The 17,459-nt window shown below is 30.0% G+C and overlaps 1 protein-coding gene across 1 annotated transcript; it reads left to right on the top strand.

Annotated features, from left to right (window-relative positions):
• The first annotated feature begins 1,438 nt into the window (after positions 1–1,438).
• Positions 1,439–12,873, top strand: LOC113511554 (endocuticle structural glycoprotein ABD-4-like). The gene is made up of 4 exons (XM_026895180.3): positions 1,439–1,528; positions 6,001–6,131; positions 6,834–7,005; positions 12,377–12,873. Exons 1-4 carry the CDS (start codon positions 1,523–1,525, stop codon positions 12,527–12,529), a joined length of 462 nt encoding a protein of 153 aa, XP_026750981.1. The 5' UTR covers positions 1,439–1,522; the 3' UTR covers positions 12,530–12,873.
• The last annotated feature ends 4,586 nt before the right edge of the window (positions 12,874–17,459 follow it).

Here is a 17,459-nt window from a genome sequence, read left to right as displayed (position 1 = left end):
GTGTACTATTAAGGTCATATTAAGCTATCATAATATTATTCTATATAAAGTTTTTGGAATTACGTTACAGAGAAGAAAGAATAAACATTTTATTTCGAAATCATTATTCACTGTTGTGTTATCTCTGCAGCTATCTAAGTGTGTTCGAGGAAAATCAGTAAGTTGCGCTGTACGTGCGTCTTCTGACCTGAAATGTGTCTTCCTGTGTAAACGACCCTAAATGTTAGTTTTAACCAGCTTCAAAAAACAGAATCCTTAAATTTCTGAGATATTTTTTTATGTAAATGGTAGGTCGATTTGAAATAATGGATGGTCGATCATATAGAATTTCTCTCTTTACATGACTACCCAAAAAATGAGTATAAAATTTTCAGGGTTCATGTGTGTATGTATATTTCTTTATAACTTCAGAATAATATCTAAATGCCTGAACAAATTTGGATATACGAGGTATCGTTAGGAATCTTATACCATTCAAAGTTAGTTAGGAATCTTACATCTTCTTGTCAAGTAAAATGTTTTTTTGGATAAATCGATTAAGGATCAATACAAAAATAAAAACATTGAGATTAATGTATTAGATAGGTATGTGTCATCCTACTTTTTTTCTAATAAAGCTACTTCTCACCCCTAGACACCAGTCCACTTCCCTGTTACTTTTTTGAAAAATTGTTCATCCCTTTTTAGTTTTTTAAACGTCAATATGAACATGAAAATATCATGATCGCTGTTTTTATCATTGATTTTCTTTTGAAATGATATGAAATTTCCTGATTTGATTCGATGTAGAAGATTGCTACTTTTGCCTTAATTATAAACTTCCTGATACTCAAGCTATGTAAGGGTCCTAAAAGAACATCTAAACTCAAACCTATTTAGATTAGTTTGTCTATTAATTTGACTCGTCCGAAAATAAAACTTAAGGCGTACACGGCTTGCATGCCAGATTTAAGTGAAGAGTGTGATTAATTTTAAATCTAACATCTCCTATTTATCGAATTTATATTTGAGATAATTCATGGCGGCTTTTCAGAAATTTCTCGCATTCCAGGGGAAATTCCGGAAAATAATTTCTTAAAGAACGCCTGAGTTATAGAAGGACATATTTCTGACCTTAGTTGTTTAGATATGTAGACGGTGCCTTAATAGATTATTAGATAATTAAAAAATGAGCAAATTTTGTTATATGTTTCTTTATATTATATTTATTTATAACTACAGATTGGATAAAGATTAAGGTCATAAAATAATATTTGAGTGCTTTAAAATGTACAACTCGTATTAAATTATCAATTTGATTGTTTCATGTGCACGTACGAACATTATTGTTGTGTGTGTTTGTTAGTATGCATGTAAGTGCGCGTTAGCGAGATGAATCGCCTGGATGCGCATTCGCTGGGTCGCACGAAGTTCATAGGTAAAGAAGCAGGTATATAAACATCATGCAGTGTCACCGATCACACACCCGTGGTTATTGTGAGTGTATCCAGACCCTCTGATACTTCCTGCCCTATTTATTACAATGATGGTGAGGAAATATCTTTCTATCTTACTAATCCTTATTAATATTATAAATGTGAAAGTGAGTTTGTTACTTTGTTAGCTTATGACACCTCAATAAGTTGTCATGCAATTTAGTATTCACCTATTTGGGATGGAAAAGGAGATACATAGTTTTATTACCAGTCTATTAAAATGTATCGATCACGCTTACGAACTGGCGGCATATTTAGTGTTCTAAAAGATGAAAAATTATAAATTTTTAATTATTAAATTTTTCATAAGTAAATATTATTTTTTAATCGTAACAATAACTTAATTAAGTTACGAATATTGTCTTCAAAATTACTCTATTAGTTTCTTATTTGTTAGCGCCCAAATAGTTGATATTCTCCACAAATTATACTGTACGAAAATAAATTTAGTAAGTCATAATTAAAATTGTATGTTAATCACGTTTAGGATCTTTCGCCTTTGTATCGTTAGAGATTTGCTACGGTTACCGTAAGGGCTCTAAATGAAAATTTGACGGGCTAGAAAGTGCGCTGATACTTGAATTTGTCATAGAAAAGGACCTTATCCATATTTAATATTTTTTACCTATTCGGTTATGAATATTCAAATATTACTGAACATATTGAAGTTGTTAATATTTCTGTGAGTTTTAAATAGAGTTTTTATTAAATTCTATATATGAATGATTATTTTTTTATATAAATTTAACATTTAAAATATTTTATTCATGTATACAAATGGATTTGTACAGTAAAGTAAAATATTTGAATCCATAATCGCAATTGGCTGTAAAATTTATTAAAAGCTTTTTTATTTCAATATTTCATCCTCGTCAGACTAGGAAAGTAAAATATGGGTATGCAATTACTATGAAGACGCTTTTAATTTCGTGACAATATCACGCCTGTATTGTGGACGTGCATGGAAAATTAACAACATCGCCATACAATTGTATACATTTTGCATTTTTAATATACTTACCTTGACGATAAAATTGTGCCGTGTCGTGTCGTGCCGTAGTGGTATTATAAAAGCGTCCAGTGGCAATTACATTCAAACTCACGAATGATGACAAGGTCTTATTGATTAGACAATTAGGCATATTATCAAAAATATAATAAATAAAATAGATATGTTCAATAATAATTAAAAATTGATTAATCACTTATCTGAAAAGACAATTGTATCTTTATATTATTATTTAATAAGTGAAATAATTTAACAAATATTTGGGCTAATTTGTTTAGGATATCCTGTAATTACATGATAAATAATGATATTTTTTTTATACCAAGGAGTTGGCAAATAAGCATACAGCCCGCCTGATAGTAAACGGTTACTGTACAATTACGGTAGTCTATGGACGCCTGTAACGTTAGTATATCACGTGCTTGTTTCCGACCCTGAAGTAACTTTAATATATCCCTTTATAAAGAAAGCTATATTGTTGCCTCCAAGTTAATGATTAAGGAGAAACCAACGACTTCTCAATAATAGACTAGTAGAGATAACTGTAAATTCGCCTTTTGAATAAAATGTTTATTTGTTAATAAATTTTAATAAAATGTATACGTCTAGATTTTTTACAGTATTGTACTTTCTTAATAGACTTGTTCTCATAATTATAAAACTAAATAAACCTTCAAAATGTGAGAAATGATTTTATAAAATTCCAACAAAATATTAATTACAATAATGACTTAATAGTCACGAGACAAGTAGACACGCGATGTATGAATAATATAAATTAATTGCTGACATTGTTTGTATCTATAAAAAAAAACTTGTAGTAAACAGTACCTATTTATGTAAGATGTTCAAATTTTATATTTAATTGACAAAGCATTAACGATTTTATTTACTCTGAGTACATAGTAAATAGTAAAAAAATCCTAAAGAAATATTAGTTAGAAATGAGCAAAAGTTTGAGCTTTAATATTGACTTATACCTTTTGCTTCGGCAAATTTCTTATTGTTTTTGAAGTTGTTACAATGGACCACGAAAATTACAATATGTTGGTCGATTCCTGAATTTCGCTACAGGTTCCCATTAACTTAGATAATTATTTATGGAAAGCTTATGCATATACCTACAGTTTTTATTTATATTATATATATTTGCAAGAAAGTTCGTCCTACAAGTCTGTAGGTAGCTATTTGATCACAAGGCGCGGAGACGACGAGATTATTGTCAAGTCACGCCATCCTTTCTTTCCTTATGTCTGACACAATTTTCTACACACCCATGTCACGTTTCATTTTGAATTACAGCGTGAATAAGGCGCTGCTTGAGAAATAATATTAAAAAGCAACATTTATTTTTCATATTTGCAGTTAGGTACTCAAGGCATGAGCTAAATTGTATGAAATTTTGTACAGAGGTGAACTATATTTAAAAATAGCGTTATTGTATTAGCCGTTAACTGTATACTGTTGAACATAGCCTCCCCCATAAGAGGGTTTTTACGTGGGCGAAAACTAATAAATCAAGCAGCAACTAATTCAAAGTTGGTCGAAAACTTAAATAAAGAAATTGAAAAATAACTACATTGATTATAATTTTGCACAGTAAAGACTACAGTTTTCAATTTAATTTTATTATTTAAATATACTTATAATACAGTGTTAACTTGTCAGTTATCATAAATTCTAGGTACCTTAAATGTACAATGAAAAGGTTTTATGATTTGCAATTTTAAGTCAGTACAAGTTAAGGTGCTATGACTTTCAGTACAATTTATAATGAACCAAACAAAATGTCAGTGAACTCGTATACTGATTGACATTATACACATGAAATTACTGTATAAAATTTTATTGTGGAATATTTATAAATGTAATGACGTAAAAATATGGATAAGAGCTAGAGTTCAGAAGTGAATTATAATAATAATTATATATACCGAAAGAAATATACATGAAAATGAATTAAATATACGTCGTAATTACATATTTCTAATTTATATTTTCTTCCAGATTTGCAATGAACAAGTGTCCCTAATTTATTTGAAATAAAATAAATTCTACTTTTAAAATGTATAAATTAGACAACATTATGTCTTACGAAATAAAACTAAGGTTTACTTGTTGTACGTACGGTTATTACCATATTCACATATCGGATGCGGCTACATAAATCTACTGCGGTTTGTCGTTTCGACACGATTCCTTTATGGTCGTTTCATTGTTAGCAAGGAAAGTACTTTCGACTTTAGTTCTTCCGCTCTATTGCATTTCCGCATATATTGCACGCATGTTATGCCAACCTTTTGAATAATTTATGCAGTCCGAATAGGCGATTTCATTCCAGAGACGTGTGATTGATATTATAATTGATAATGTAATTACAATCAATACTTTAAAAGAGGAGGTTCTAATTCCACTACTTTATGTTATGTTATGTAATTTCTTTGCCAATAATTTTAGATCGATTTGACGTTTCTATTTTAATCGAAAGACTTTACTTTTAAAGTAGCCATATAGTAAAACAATATTACAATGCAATGTAAAAAAGCAGTTATTTAATAAAAATCTTATATTCGTAAATTTAAACTGGAAAACGATAAAGGTATCTACGAATATCTACTTGCTTACTTTTAAGTTAGTAGTTATTTTTTTGATGTATAAAATTGTAGGTTGTTATTTTATAATGAAAGAGGTCTCTATATTATTCACATTATTATTATTATTATTATTTATTGATCTGTAAATAGTTTTGTTATACCTACTTTGTAAAAAATTAATCAAATAAGCAAATAATTTGCGTACTAGATACTTATATGATTAAATCAAGAGCTGGGTTTGAGATTGTTATACATTTTATACTAGGTGTAGTAGTATACCTGGGGGGAAAGGGATTGTTAGTAATGAAGATTAAGAATCTCATTGCTAGCAATATACCCAACCAGGTTAACCTCCTCGTGGTTTCCCCTGGAAACTACCATGGTTAATTCTTGATGAATTCATCATGATGGGCTAACTGGCCTGTTTTCATTCTCATCTATCACCTTTCACTGGTGCTCCGCCAGCGTATCCCGTTAGCGCAGGCGCGGCTACCATTCCATTTTCACCCATAAAAAAAAATTCCATATGATAATATAGACTAGCAGTAGTATATTTAATAGTTATTAATAAAATCACATGGTTCCTGCCTTACATGTAATAGATACTACTCAGAGAATTCATTTTGCTATAATACATCAGTTAGGCGCCATTGTCTGCTTTAAATATTAAATGCCACAATGTTTTATCATTATTTAAATAATTGTATATATTAATTTTCCTTTTTTTATAACCAGCTGTAATCTGCAACTTATCCCACTTACATTTAAATAAATCAAAGAGATGTAGGTAATCTAAGAAATCGTTAAATTTTCTTTAAAAAAAGCTTACAGTATTTGTGAGAGATTAAGAAAATTGTAGAATGTGCTAGAAGTAAATGTACTAGTATATCTAAAATATAATAATTTATATTTATCATTTCAGATCTCGGTGTTTTTATTGTTTTTGGTTGGGGTTTATGCAGCGACACCACAGATACAGCAACCAAATGACCAGATTCCAATCATTCGATTCGAATCGGAGGGACCGAATGTAGACGGTTCTTATAAATGGCTGTAAGTGTTGTTTTGCGGTGTTTAATAAATTAAATATCTATTATTATAAATAAGAAATTGAGTTCATTAGATATTTCTTGACGCTATAGCAGTTTAATTAATCTAAAATAAATAAATTAAAGAAGCACAGTTTATCTCCATATATAAATATGTCTAAGTTATAAAGACGAAGTCGGGAGAACAGGATACTAGCCACTTCTATAATATTAAATGTTAAAATACCTTGTAACTATTATGATATAGTATTTTTATTAGATATAGGTTTAGGTGTTACATAACAGACGTACCTACTGTTGGGTAAAATTGAAATTATTTTTCGGCCATTTCAGTCTGTATAGAATTTAGAATAAAGTATAATAAACATACAATAATAAATACTTATTCTTATTCGTATTTTCCACCCTTTGAGATTTGATGCGATAGTAAATATATAAATTTATTATAATTTCATTACACAAATTATTGAGACATTCTGTTTTGCTTACAAGTCATTAATTTACGTAAATGTAATTTGTAAGTACTTTATAATTCTTCAAGAAGAAGGGTCTGATTATTATCTATCTGATTTGATCAGATAATTTAAAATATTTGGCATAGTTATTGCGGTATAATGCCGCCGGCGACTTAGTTGGTATTGCCATCTAGCGAAACGTATTGATCTACCGTGGTGTATTGTTAATGGCTCGAATTCTTTCCTTCCAGATATGAGACGGGTAATGAAATTAATGCTGAGGAGTCCGGTTATGTTAAGAATTTTGGTAAAGGAGAAGGTGAGGAGGTACAGGTTGCAGAAGGAAAGTTCAGCTACAAATCTCCAGAGGGCGATTTAATCGCACTCACGTATATTGCCGATGAGAATGGTTTTCAGCCACAGGTAATATTATTGTCATTATTACCATACTATTAGAATTATCAATGGAAGTGAGATTTTGGATATTGTATGTACGCATATATTTTCACCAGAGGGAGACTTTGTACAAAAGTCGATTGCACGGGTACCTCTGCCCCATTATGTGTTTCTACCGTGAAGCAGTTGTGTTTGCATGGCTGTGTTTCGGTTTGAAGGGTGGGATATGGCGTGAATTTACTGGGTACGGAGGAATAACACCTGAGTTCTCAGGAATGGCAACGCATGGGGGGTATCATGGGCGAAACAGTATACTCTGTTATGTCCATGGTGCTGCTCATGTCTCTAGACAACGGTTACCTTTTTCCATCAGGTGGGCCGTCAGCTTGTTTGCCATTCTAAGTTGTATAAAAAAAAAATATTATATTTTATTTTTACATATATCTAAATATTATGCAGTAACATAGTTGCTGAATAATTATGAAAATAATACTTGATGATAATGGGAGATAAAGAGATGCACACGGTTTCTTACTAAACACATAATAAACAAATAAGGCTTAGTAGTATGTATTTGTGTAATTTGAATATTATTGTGACTTTAATATTATTCCAGTAGATCTAGAGTTATTGAGGACAAACAGGAGTGTGTCGTAATCATTATAGATTCAAATAAAAACTTGTATTAATGATTTTAGATTAAAAACTTGATTTTTCTGCGGTGTTTATGAAATAACATAGTTGTTTCCTGGCTTGCGAAAGCATATTTTTTGTCATATATATTTAAATGAACCACATTAATCCAAGTACGTCGGTAGATCTGTCCCATTCGTGTTTCAACCGTGAAGCAGTTGTGTTTACATGGCTGTGTTTCGGTTTGAAGGGTGGAATATGGCGTGAATTTACTGGGTACAGAGGGATAACATCTGAGTCCTTAGGAATGGCAACGCGTGTTGGGTATCATGGGCGAAATATTACACTCTGTTATGTCCTTGGTACTGCTCATGTCTATAGGCGACGGTAACCACTTTCCATCAGGTGGGCCGTCACCTTGTTTGCCATTCTAAGTGGTATAAAAAAAAGACTTGCTCCATGGAACATTAGATTTTAATATCGTCAGAATATGGGCACGTTCAGTGTTACATTCAACGCACTGACAATATCAACTAATTTCTCTGAATACCCTATTAGGGTTAAAGTAATGAGCTTATGAATAGAATTACTCAATAAAAATCTATAACTTTGTATTATAAATAACATAATGTCTTAAGATATGCCTTAAGATATGTAATAAGACATTTAGTAGTGATGGCAGTCGGAAATAATTATCATTGTATAATTACTGCTATTATTGTTATTGAAAGACGAGTTTTTCCAGGCAGAAAAGCCTGTGATACGGCGACCTTTCCATGAAATAATTGATTACTCTTAACTGCAGATGAAGTTCTAAATTGTAGGGCTCCTTAAGGGTAGCTTAAAGTTTTAGGTCCGTGAAATAATCCGAAAAGGGGATCAAGTAGATACAAACTCTAATATCAAAATTATAGTTCATTAAGTGTTCATATATAGACGGTACTTTCAAAAATACTGAAACACGTACAGATTGAATATGCATACTATGGATAGTAAATTATCACAATAAATAGACTTCATCTAAAGTGAAACGTGAAACGGGAGAATTGGTCCACCAGATGGCCTGTCAGCTACCTTGCGTTTAATATAGTGGAAAATAATAATAATAAAAGCAATAAATAGTAATAAAAGCAAATAAATAGACTTGTTCCTTATTGCTAATTTTGAAGGAAAATTCTAAAAAAGATAAAACTTATTTATAGACCATAGCAAGCATTAATATTCTTAAAGAATTAAACTAAAAAAAACAATGTTAATAAAATGAAACATACGAGTATATTTTCTCCGTTACATAATTTGTCCGTGGGTGCAATTACATCACACCATAAAAGGATCCGACGACAGTGAATCGCTCACACTTATCTTATTGTGCAATGACACACTAAATAAAAATATCTTTCAATAATACCCACTAAAACATTCTTATTCAACATATTTTGCCGTCGGCCAAAAAGCCTTGACATATTTCGAAATTTACCACTATCTTTCCACACTTACATATTTCATGGATTAATAGTGTGTAACCAGTAAATAGCGTCCAGAATATGTAAATTAAAACTTGATAATATCAAGCCACGGTCTTTTTTGTCATCAATATGACATAATATTTCAGTGGAACTACATGGGGAATTTCCTAAGTTATGGCCCATTGTTGAGTCAATACTTTTAAATGACTTCCAAAAGAAGGAGGTTGTCAATTCATCAAACTGTTTTTTTTTTGTAACTGCATGATGCGATACGTGGCCAATTGTGAACCAATTTTCATAATTGCTATTGCAATCGGTAGGGGTTTATCACACATTGGTTTTATATTACTTAATTTTTTGATAATTGAAGTTATTGAAAAGTATTGTTTATTTTGAAGCCAAATCTTCTTATGGCATGCGTTTTGTATTCAAATATTTTTAACGAAATGTGTGTACCAAAACGTCTAGACATTCATTACTAAGGATGTATATGATTACGACCGAAGTTTTTTTTTTGTAGAGCAAAATATCTTTGTACTGTTTGTTCAAATACTATTTTTATGAATTAGGTATATATTTATCAAGTATTTTGTAGTTTTTTTAGCGTATATGTACAATAATTTGTTTCAATTAGTCGTAACAGTTCATATAATAGAATCTGAGTAGACAGACTTAATTTGTCAAACAAAAATAACAAATAAAGTAAAGCATTTATTAGTTAATTAAAATAAATTTAATAACGGGAGATAATAAATAAATTCCTATACAATCACCTTTTAGCTAGTATGTTAACAGTAGGCTAACAGTTCTTTCTTATTGAGAGAGATCTATGTCTAGCAGAGTGACGTTAATGGGTTATATATGAGTAATAAATTTTAATATTGTTCATAACAGACTTTGTGAGCCTTGACTCATCAACAAATGTCATTTTTTTATTATGTAAACTGAATATTTGAAATCTGAATATGTCATCATAGTCTATTGGTCCACACTATTGTGTAGCAAATTGGTATTAAAATATTAGATACATAAGATATAAAAAAATTACTGTATGTAGTATTTGTATTGGCAATATAATATAATAATATATTGATTAAAATCAATCGACTACTATTAAATGCAAAGTAAAAGAAATATTGACTAGTCCTTTAAATTTCTCATAATAAAAAAAAATAAATACTGCACTTTATAGGTATAAAAAGATAAATTTCTAATATTTAAAGATATCTAGGTGTCAATGAATAGTAAAATCTATTATGATAATATATAATGATCAGTTTTGAAATGTCAGAATAGTCTTGAAGAATTCATGTAATTTAAGAGGGTAATGTACTTATCAACTCGCAAAAAAAATCTTATAACGTTGACCTTTTCATTTTTTATTTTTAACGTAATGGGTATTATTTAATAAACAAGGAAAATGTATGCACATTTGAAGGCGAAGACAAGAATCAGACAATATGTCGTCGGTATCTTCAAACTGTAAATGTTGTCATAAAATTTACATTAATGGTCTTTAAAAGTGAAGTAAAATAATGGGAGTGGTCGCATGATAAACTCAAAAAGTGCCTAGAATCTGCCTGAATCATTTACATTGCGTAAAGTGCCATAGAAGATGTCTGAACTGTACGGTCGGTACTTGTTGGCTAACGTGTAGAAATGTCGATGTAAAATATCAAACATCGACCCGTGACCTGCTCTTGGGAAATGGGAAGCCTTTTAACAGCATCAATGTGACATTGAACAACCAATAAATATAATTGTTACGTTATATTGAACTGATCTGACAGATTAGTGTTACTATACAGTAACCTCACTCAAACCGGTAGCGAAAGCGGCGTAAAAAATTTAAATAATTTCTGATTGTATGCAACTATGAAATTTTAGTATCCATTGCTAATAGTAAATTATAATAATCTAAAGAGGCTACCTAAATAACGTAGGTGATAAACAGAAAATAATAATTGTTATTATTATATTTTTCTTTGACGTTTCTAGTGTCACACAAAGTTATTGGCGTTATACATTATTATTTTATTGGTGTATTACATCATCATAATCATAATATCAGCCTTTAACTGTCTACTGCTGAACATAAACCTCCCCATTGGGGGTTTTGCCAGTAGTTGTCATGATTGGCAACCGCAGTTAGAAAGAAAGGGTGGCCTATTCTATGCCAGGACCACACAGAACGATGGTTTATTACATGCTATATTAAAATATAGAACATATTAATTAAAATTAAAATAACTTCTTTAACCGTAATAAAATTGAGATTGAGATGGTAGCAAATCTTGTTAATTATAAATTTAACTTTTTTCAACTACTTTGTCTAATTTGGAAGTTATAAAAAACAAGAGAATTTATTTTCCTTCTAATCTAGTAATTTTTTTTGTGAAAATGTGCAAACAGTATTATAAAATGCTTTAGAAATGCTCACTTGTACTACAAGAATATTTTTACGAAATACACTTTCAAGCTTGAACACTATAGTTCAAGATAATAATTGGCATAGCAATGTTGACGCGACGGTATTATAATAATTATCAATTTATTAATACTTAGAGCTTAAAATATGTAGTATGTAGGAACATTTTTACAGACATCAGAACCATATGTCTCGATTGAAACTAATTTATTTCGCTTCCTCCATATTCAACAATCCTTTCATACTCGCTCGCCGGTTATGGGTACTTTGGCCCATTTTCAGCACATCGGCTATTTAGTCACATACGTTTTCTTTGCTCCTTTACCCAAAACGGTAGTCCGGTAGAGATTAGCGATAAAACCACCAATAAAGAGTAAATAAATAAATTTGTTCTTCTAGGGCGGCACCTTCATTCCATCTTTCATGATTATTCCATTCTCTAAATGGCCGAACCAATCAATATTCTATTTTCGATTTTTATCACTACATCGTCTTAAAGTTCATACTTCTCTCTAATCATACAATTTCTCACTCTATCTTCTAGCAGAATCACTCCCTGTTTTCTGCCATACATTAAGGATATTATCTGATTTTATTCTTACCTTGATTCTGCACTCTTATACTAAACACCATTCTTCTTATTATTTAAGCCTATATTTTCTGTATTCTAGAACTTGTACTATTCTAGTTCTTGTTCTATATTTCTCGTATTTGTTCTTTGTGTATAATTTTACTGTAATGAACTGTATTGCACGTAATGTATATTTAGTATATAACATACTCATGTATAACACTAAATATTTAATCATAATTTATTAATTGTATATAATGTGTGAAAATATTTAATTATTTTTATATACATTTCTTTCAGGGTGAACATCTACCAACTCCGCCACCCATTCCACCAGCCATACAAAAAGCCCTAGATTACTTGAAGACTTTACCACCTAGTGCTGTGGGATCTGCTACTAATATTCAACCACAATATCAAGCTTCTCCTTTCAAACCTAGAGGAAGATTTTAATTCATAATTAAATAAAAGTAATGTCAGATTTCTAGCCATATACCTATGTAAATTATAAAAAAACAATGCGTATTGTGTTAGTGCATAACATGAATATTATTAATTTGTTAACATCTAAAAATTTAAAACACAAAGTGTTGACAGTAATATAATTTGATACTTCTTATAAAATATTTATAATAAAATAATAGAAAGTGAAAAATATATTTAGGATACTAAATAATTTGATGTGCATTTAAACTATACGATTAGGCTAAATTGAATATTATTATTAATTTATAATTATATCAGAGAAAAGTGTGAAATAGGGTATAACTTTTAATAAACTTATTCATTAGTTAAGTCAGTTCAAAGCTATATATGAAAAAATAAAATATACTTATGGAATATAATATTGTGTATTTAATTTTTTTATTAATGTTCTATATCGCAGCGGTTTCCTATTCAGAGAAATTGGAGGATAGATTGATTAAGGTTATTGAACGATGAAAGACGTATTCATACAGAATTAACCAAGATGGTTTCCAGAGGGAACCGCGTGGAGGTCGACCTAATAACGTATATTGTTAGTAATAAAGCTGTTCGATCCCTATTAGTAACAATCATTTTCTTTCAATCTATCGACCTTAAACAACTGACAGACTTACTTCAATACACATTTAAATACTTTAGTAAACCAATGCAAATACATTCATGATTACAAATATTTGTTTTGTGCGGGGTTTGAATTTGAGATCATTAGAAGATAATACGATGTGTTAAACTATTACATTAATAATTACCTACAACTAGAACTAGAATCATGCCTCCAATCACCCAGTTAGAAGCTACACCGAACATAATTTTTAAACAGAGGAAGCAGGACTAACACAATCATGTGATACCTTTTAGAATTCACTTGATTATAAAACATGGTGACTACTAATTAAGGAATAATCTCAATTTTGACTAGTTTCAAGTAATTATTTTTGACTAATTTTTACCCGCAACTTCGTTCTCATGGCTCGGTTATATTAATTGACTGGGATAAAAAGTAGCATATGTCTTATTTCTTTCGATAAAGAGCTTGTAGATCAAATTTCATGACCTTTGATCAAGTTATAATGAATAAAAAAAAAACAGTTATTTTCACATTTTCAATTATTAAGTATAAATTAATTTTTTTTTGCTTGACTTAGATAAACGAGTATAATGCAAGCTTCTTTAATTCAAATAGACTGTCGGCTTGTTTGTGTTCCTTCATGATTTAATGCCTTGATAGTTCCAGTCACATACCTATCAAAACGCAAAAACTACTTGTATTTTGTACGTGAACTGCATTTTACAGCTGGATAGTTAAGAAGCTATTTACAAACATATGTATACACTTATAAGATAAATGATAAATAGTCGTACCAAGCTCTATTCCTGGTTTATTTTACATTTAGTAAGCAGTTCAAAGAATTCTGATCACGTACTAAAATTTTACAAGAGTACTTAAATGAAAAATAGGATTTCTAAATGCAGGATCAAGTATTATTAAATATTTTCAAATACCAAACTCAAATACGCCCTCGTATGTATCTGCATGCTTAATGCACTCTCTTACCATGTGTTTATATGTAAATTTCTTTATACTATAGTCGAATAAGTTAATATCATGAAATTGATTAACAAATAATACTCTGCAACTGTTATGAAATTTAACAAGGTCATGATATATTTGATTTGAATGCATCAGTGTTAACAAATTTTTTAATATGAGAAATAATATATTAGTCATATACGCAGTTTCGGTCCTGTTACAATTTACTAATCTCATTAATATTATAATCGCGGAAGTTTTTAAGGATGAATGAATGGATGGTCATAAGGATGGAGGTATGGTTACTCTTTCATGTAAAAATCACTAAACGGATTTAAATAAAATATGGTACACAGGTACATATTCTAACTTAGTATATAGGATAATCACCGTGTGGTCCTAACATAAAATGGGCCATGCTTTCTTTCCTGTGGATGCTGTAAGAGGCGACTAAGGGGACTCAATGATCTAGCGATGGACAGCAGCGTCCCTCTTAAAACATCACTTAATCCTAAATGCGGTTGTCAACCCGCCTGACAAAAGTGGCAACTATTGGCAAATCTCCCTTATGGGGAGGTTTATGTTTAGTAGTGGACAGTTAGCGTTATGATGATGATATAGGATAATTAGGTACTGATCAACGCGGGCAAATACGAGGGAAATAACTGGTAATATTATAAATGGGATTTTTTTTTATAAATATTTGGTTATTTGTATGTTTGTTACTCAAACATGCTTAAACGGTTGAATAGATTTGAATTAATTTCGGTATTTAGATACTTAATATACGAGTATATGATATTTTAAATACTGATTTATACAGGTAATCCTGTAATAAACTATTAGTATTATGTAATATCACGTTATATGTAATGTTTGGTTTAAAACTTATAAGTTTAGCTGTGAAATTGCAATAAAATACTATTATAGTTATATATACATATGTAAGCAAAGAGTTTCAAACAATAATTGTTATGCGTGTAACATGGATTACTAGTATTAGATATAATTTTAGTCTTGTTACTAAAATTTTTCTTAAAGCGCTAATGACGTCATGGAATATTGTGTTAATATCCAAATTCTATCCTAATATAGTACGTTATATCATCGGCAAAACGAAATTGCATGCGTGCATATTCGTAATTGATATTTAAACCATCATTCGCTCTACAGATATTTGAAAATTCTTTTTTGTTTTATTATAATACTGTTGGTACAGTGGAGATGTTTCAAGGTCAGTATGTCCTCCACTTTTCTGCACTCTGATTGCTTTTGCACATTGTATTTTTAATTTGACAAACATCGTTAATTATACGTAAATACAATTACACAAAAAATAAACTATCGTATTACTTGAAGCAGATCAAAATACATAAGCAAGAGATTATTTCAGAATAGTTAATACCCGATTAAACTAAAAAATACATACATATTGAACAATGTTTTCGATTTATACATATTTTATTCTGTATATATGTATGTATACAATTAAATTAGTTATAAACCTTTAATCACATTATCTGGATTCCATAGTGGTTAGCACAAGATTCACTTAGGTTTGATCGTAAAATATTCAATATTATATCAATATTATACTAACACATCGATTTCCAAATAAGTAGGTGATCTTAGATACCTAATAAACGCTACGTATCACAAATTATGCTTAAGAGGTTGCTAAATAACGTGTAGGAGTATTCAGTACAAGTATCTATAACCCTTAATGGTTCCTAATTTATTTAATAATAAGTATTTGTACTAAAATCAGTGAGAACTAGCTGAGGCGTGGTTCTCATAGAAATTCCCATAGATAATATTCATTCAATACATAATTTATGTATTTGTGTTAATAGATATTAATTTATCTACGGATACATCACTTAATTATGTGTGATCTGATTCATTTGACGTTTATAATATATTGATTCGTTATGCTATGACAATTTTATTTAATCCTGAGTTTTTAATGCTAAAAGCTTTCTCTCCCAGTCAACCATAGGGAAGTGTCAGAATACTCGAATGCGGTACTAGTAATTATTAATATACATACATACTAAAATTACATATATAAACGAACTGCCTATTCCTTGCCTATAATTTCCCTTAGTTGCCTTATACGACATCCAATATAAATAAATTGACTCTTTTCTATGCTGAGATCACACAATCAACCATTGACAAAAGAGATCACGCTTATAAAAAAAGGGTTATTTGGTGAAACCCGACATATGTATAGATTTAATTAAATTTTAAATATTGCAGTTGTGTTTAAATGTCTGTGTTTCGGTTTGAAGAGTGGGATATGGCGTGAATTTATAGGGTACAGAGGAATAACACCTGAGTCCTCAGGAAATGGTCAGGTCCGCATGGGGGTAATCATGAGCGAAACAGTATACTTTGTTATGTCCATGGTATTGCTCATGTCTATAGGCGACGGTTATCACTTTCCATCAAGTGGGCCGTCAGCAGTTTGCCATTCTAAGTTGTATAAAAAAAAACATTTTTTTAATTCGCACACATGCGCGGCTTCTATTAAAAGCTATGTAAAGCGTGATTAATATGAAAAATCAGTATCGGTAGTCATTCATAGTTCCAACAATTTCAAAATTGACGAGATATTAATATTAAAAAAATATTATTATTTCATATTTGTATCTTTTTTAAACCTAAAATAATTTCTTTTGAACAATTTATAAACGACGTAATTTAAAAACTAATAGACCTTATTGTTAATAAGAGATGGGAATTATCGCAATCATTTAAGTAAACTGTGATAATTTACCTGGGATATCTTGATATTTTGACCAGGTTACGCCGGCCGTGGTCACGACTCTCTTATAAACCATAAACCATGCAACGCAAAAGTCTAAAAATAAGTCCTTACTGTATCCTAAAATGTAATACAGAATAAATACTTGTATTTTATTCTACATAGATACGTGTTGTATATATGATGTATTAATATTTAAATTGCATTCATAAACATTTATCGAAACTATAAAAATGATGAATGTGGTTGCTTACGTTTTCAAATCTTATTTTGCATTTGCGAAACCAATTAACCTAATGTTCATAGGCAGTGAAAACTATATTTTATTAGTGTAAAACACCTGTCTGCTTATTGGAACTAATAATTGCATATTTTATCCACATAGTGTAAATTGGTGCACTTTAAATTTATTCACATATGTTTACATGTGATATAATATTTTGCTTTACATAAAAAAGAGTCGTAAAACGCAACAAAATGAATATGAGAACAATAGTAGTAGCAGAGGTTATTGATTGATATATATGGATTAAAATTGAGGGAGAAGACTTTTTGGAAAAACACACATAAAATATAAAGAAACAGAAGCTCGCTTT

This window comes from Galleria mellonella, unplaced genomic scaffold (genome assembly GCF_026898425.1).
Source record: "Galleria mellonella isolate WM207_F2 unplaced genomic scaffold, CSIRO_AGI_GalMel_v1 utg117, whole genome shotgun sequence".
Lineage (NCBI taxonomy): Eukaryota > Metazoa > Arthropoda > Insecta > Lepidoptera > Pyralidae > Galleria > Galleria mellonella.
This window is presented reverse-complemented; position numbering and strand designations above follow the sequence as displayed.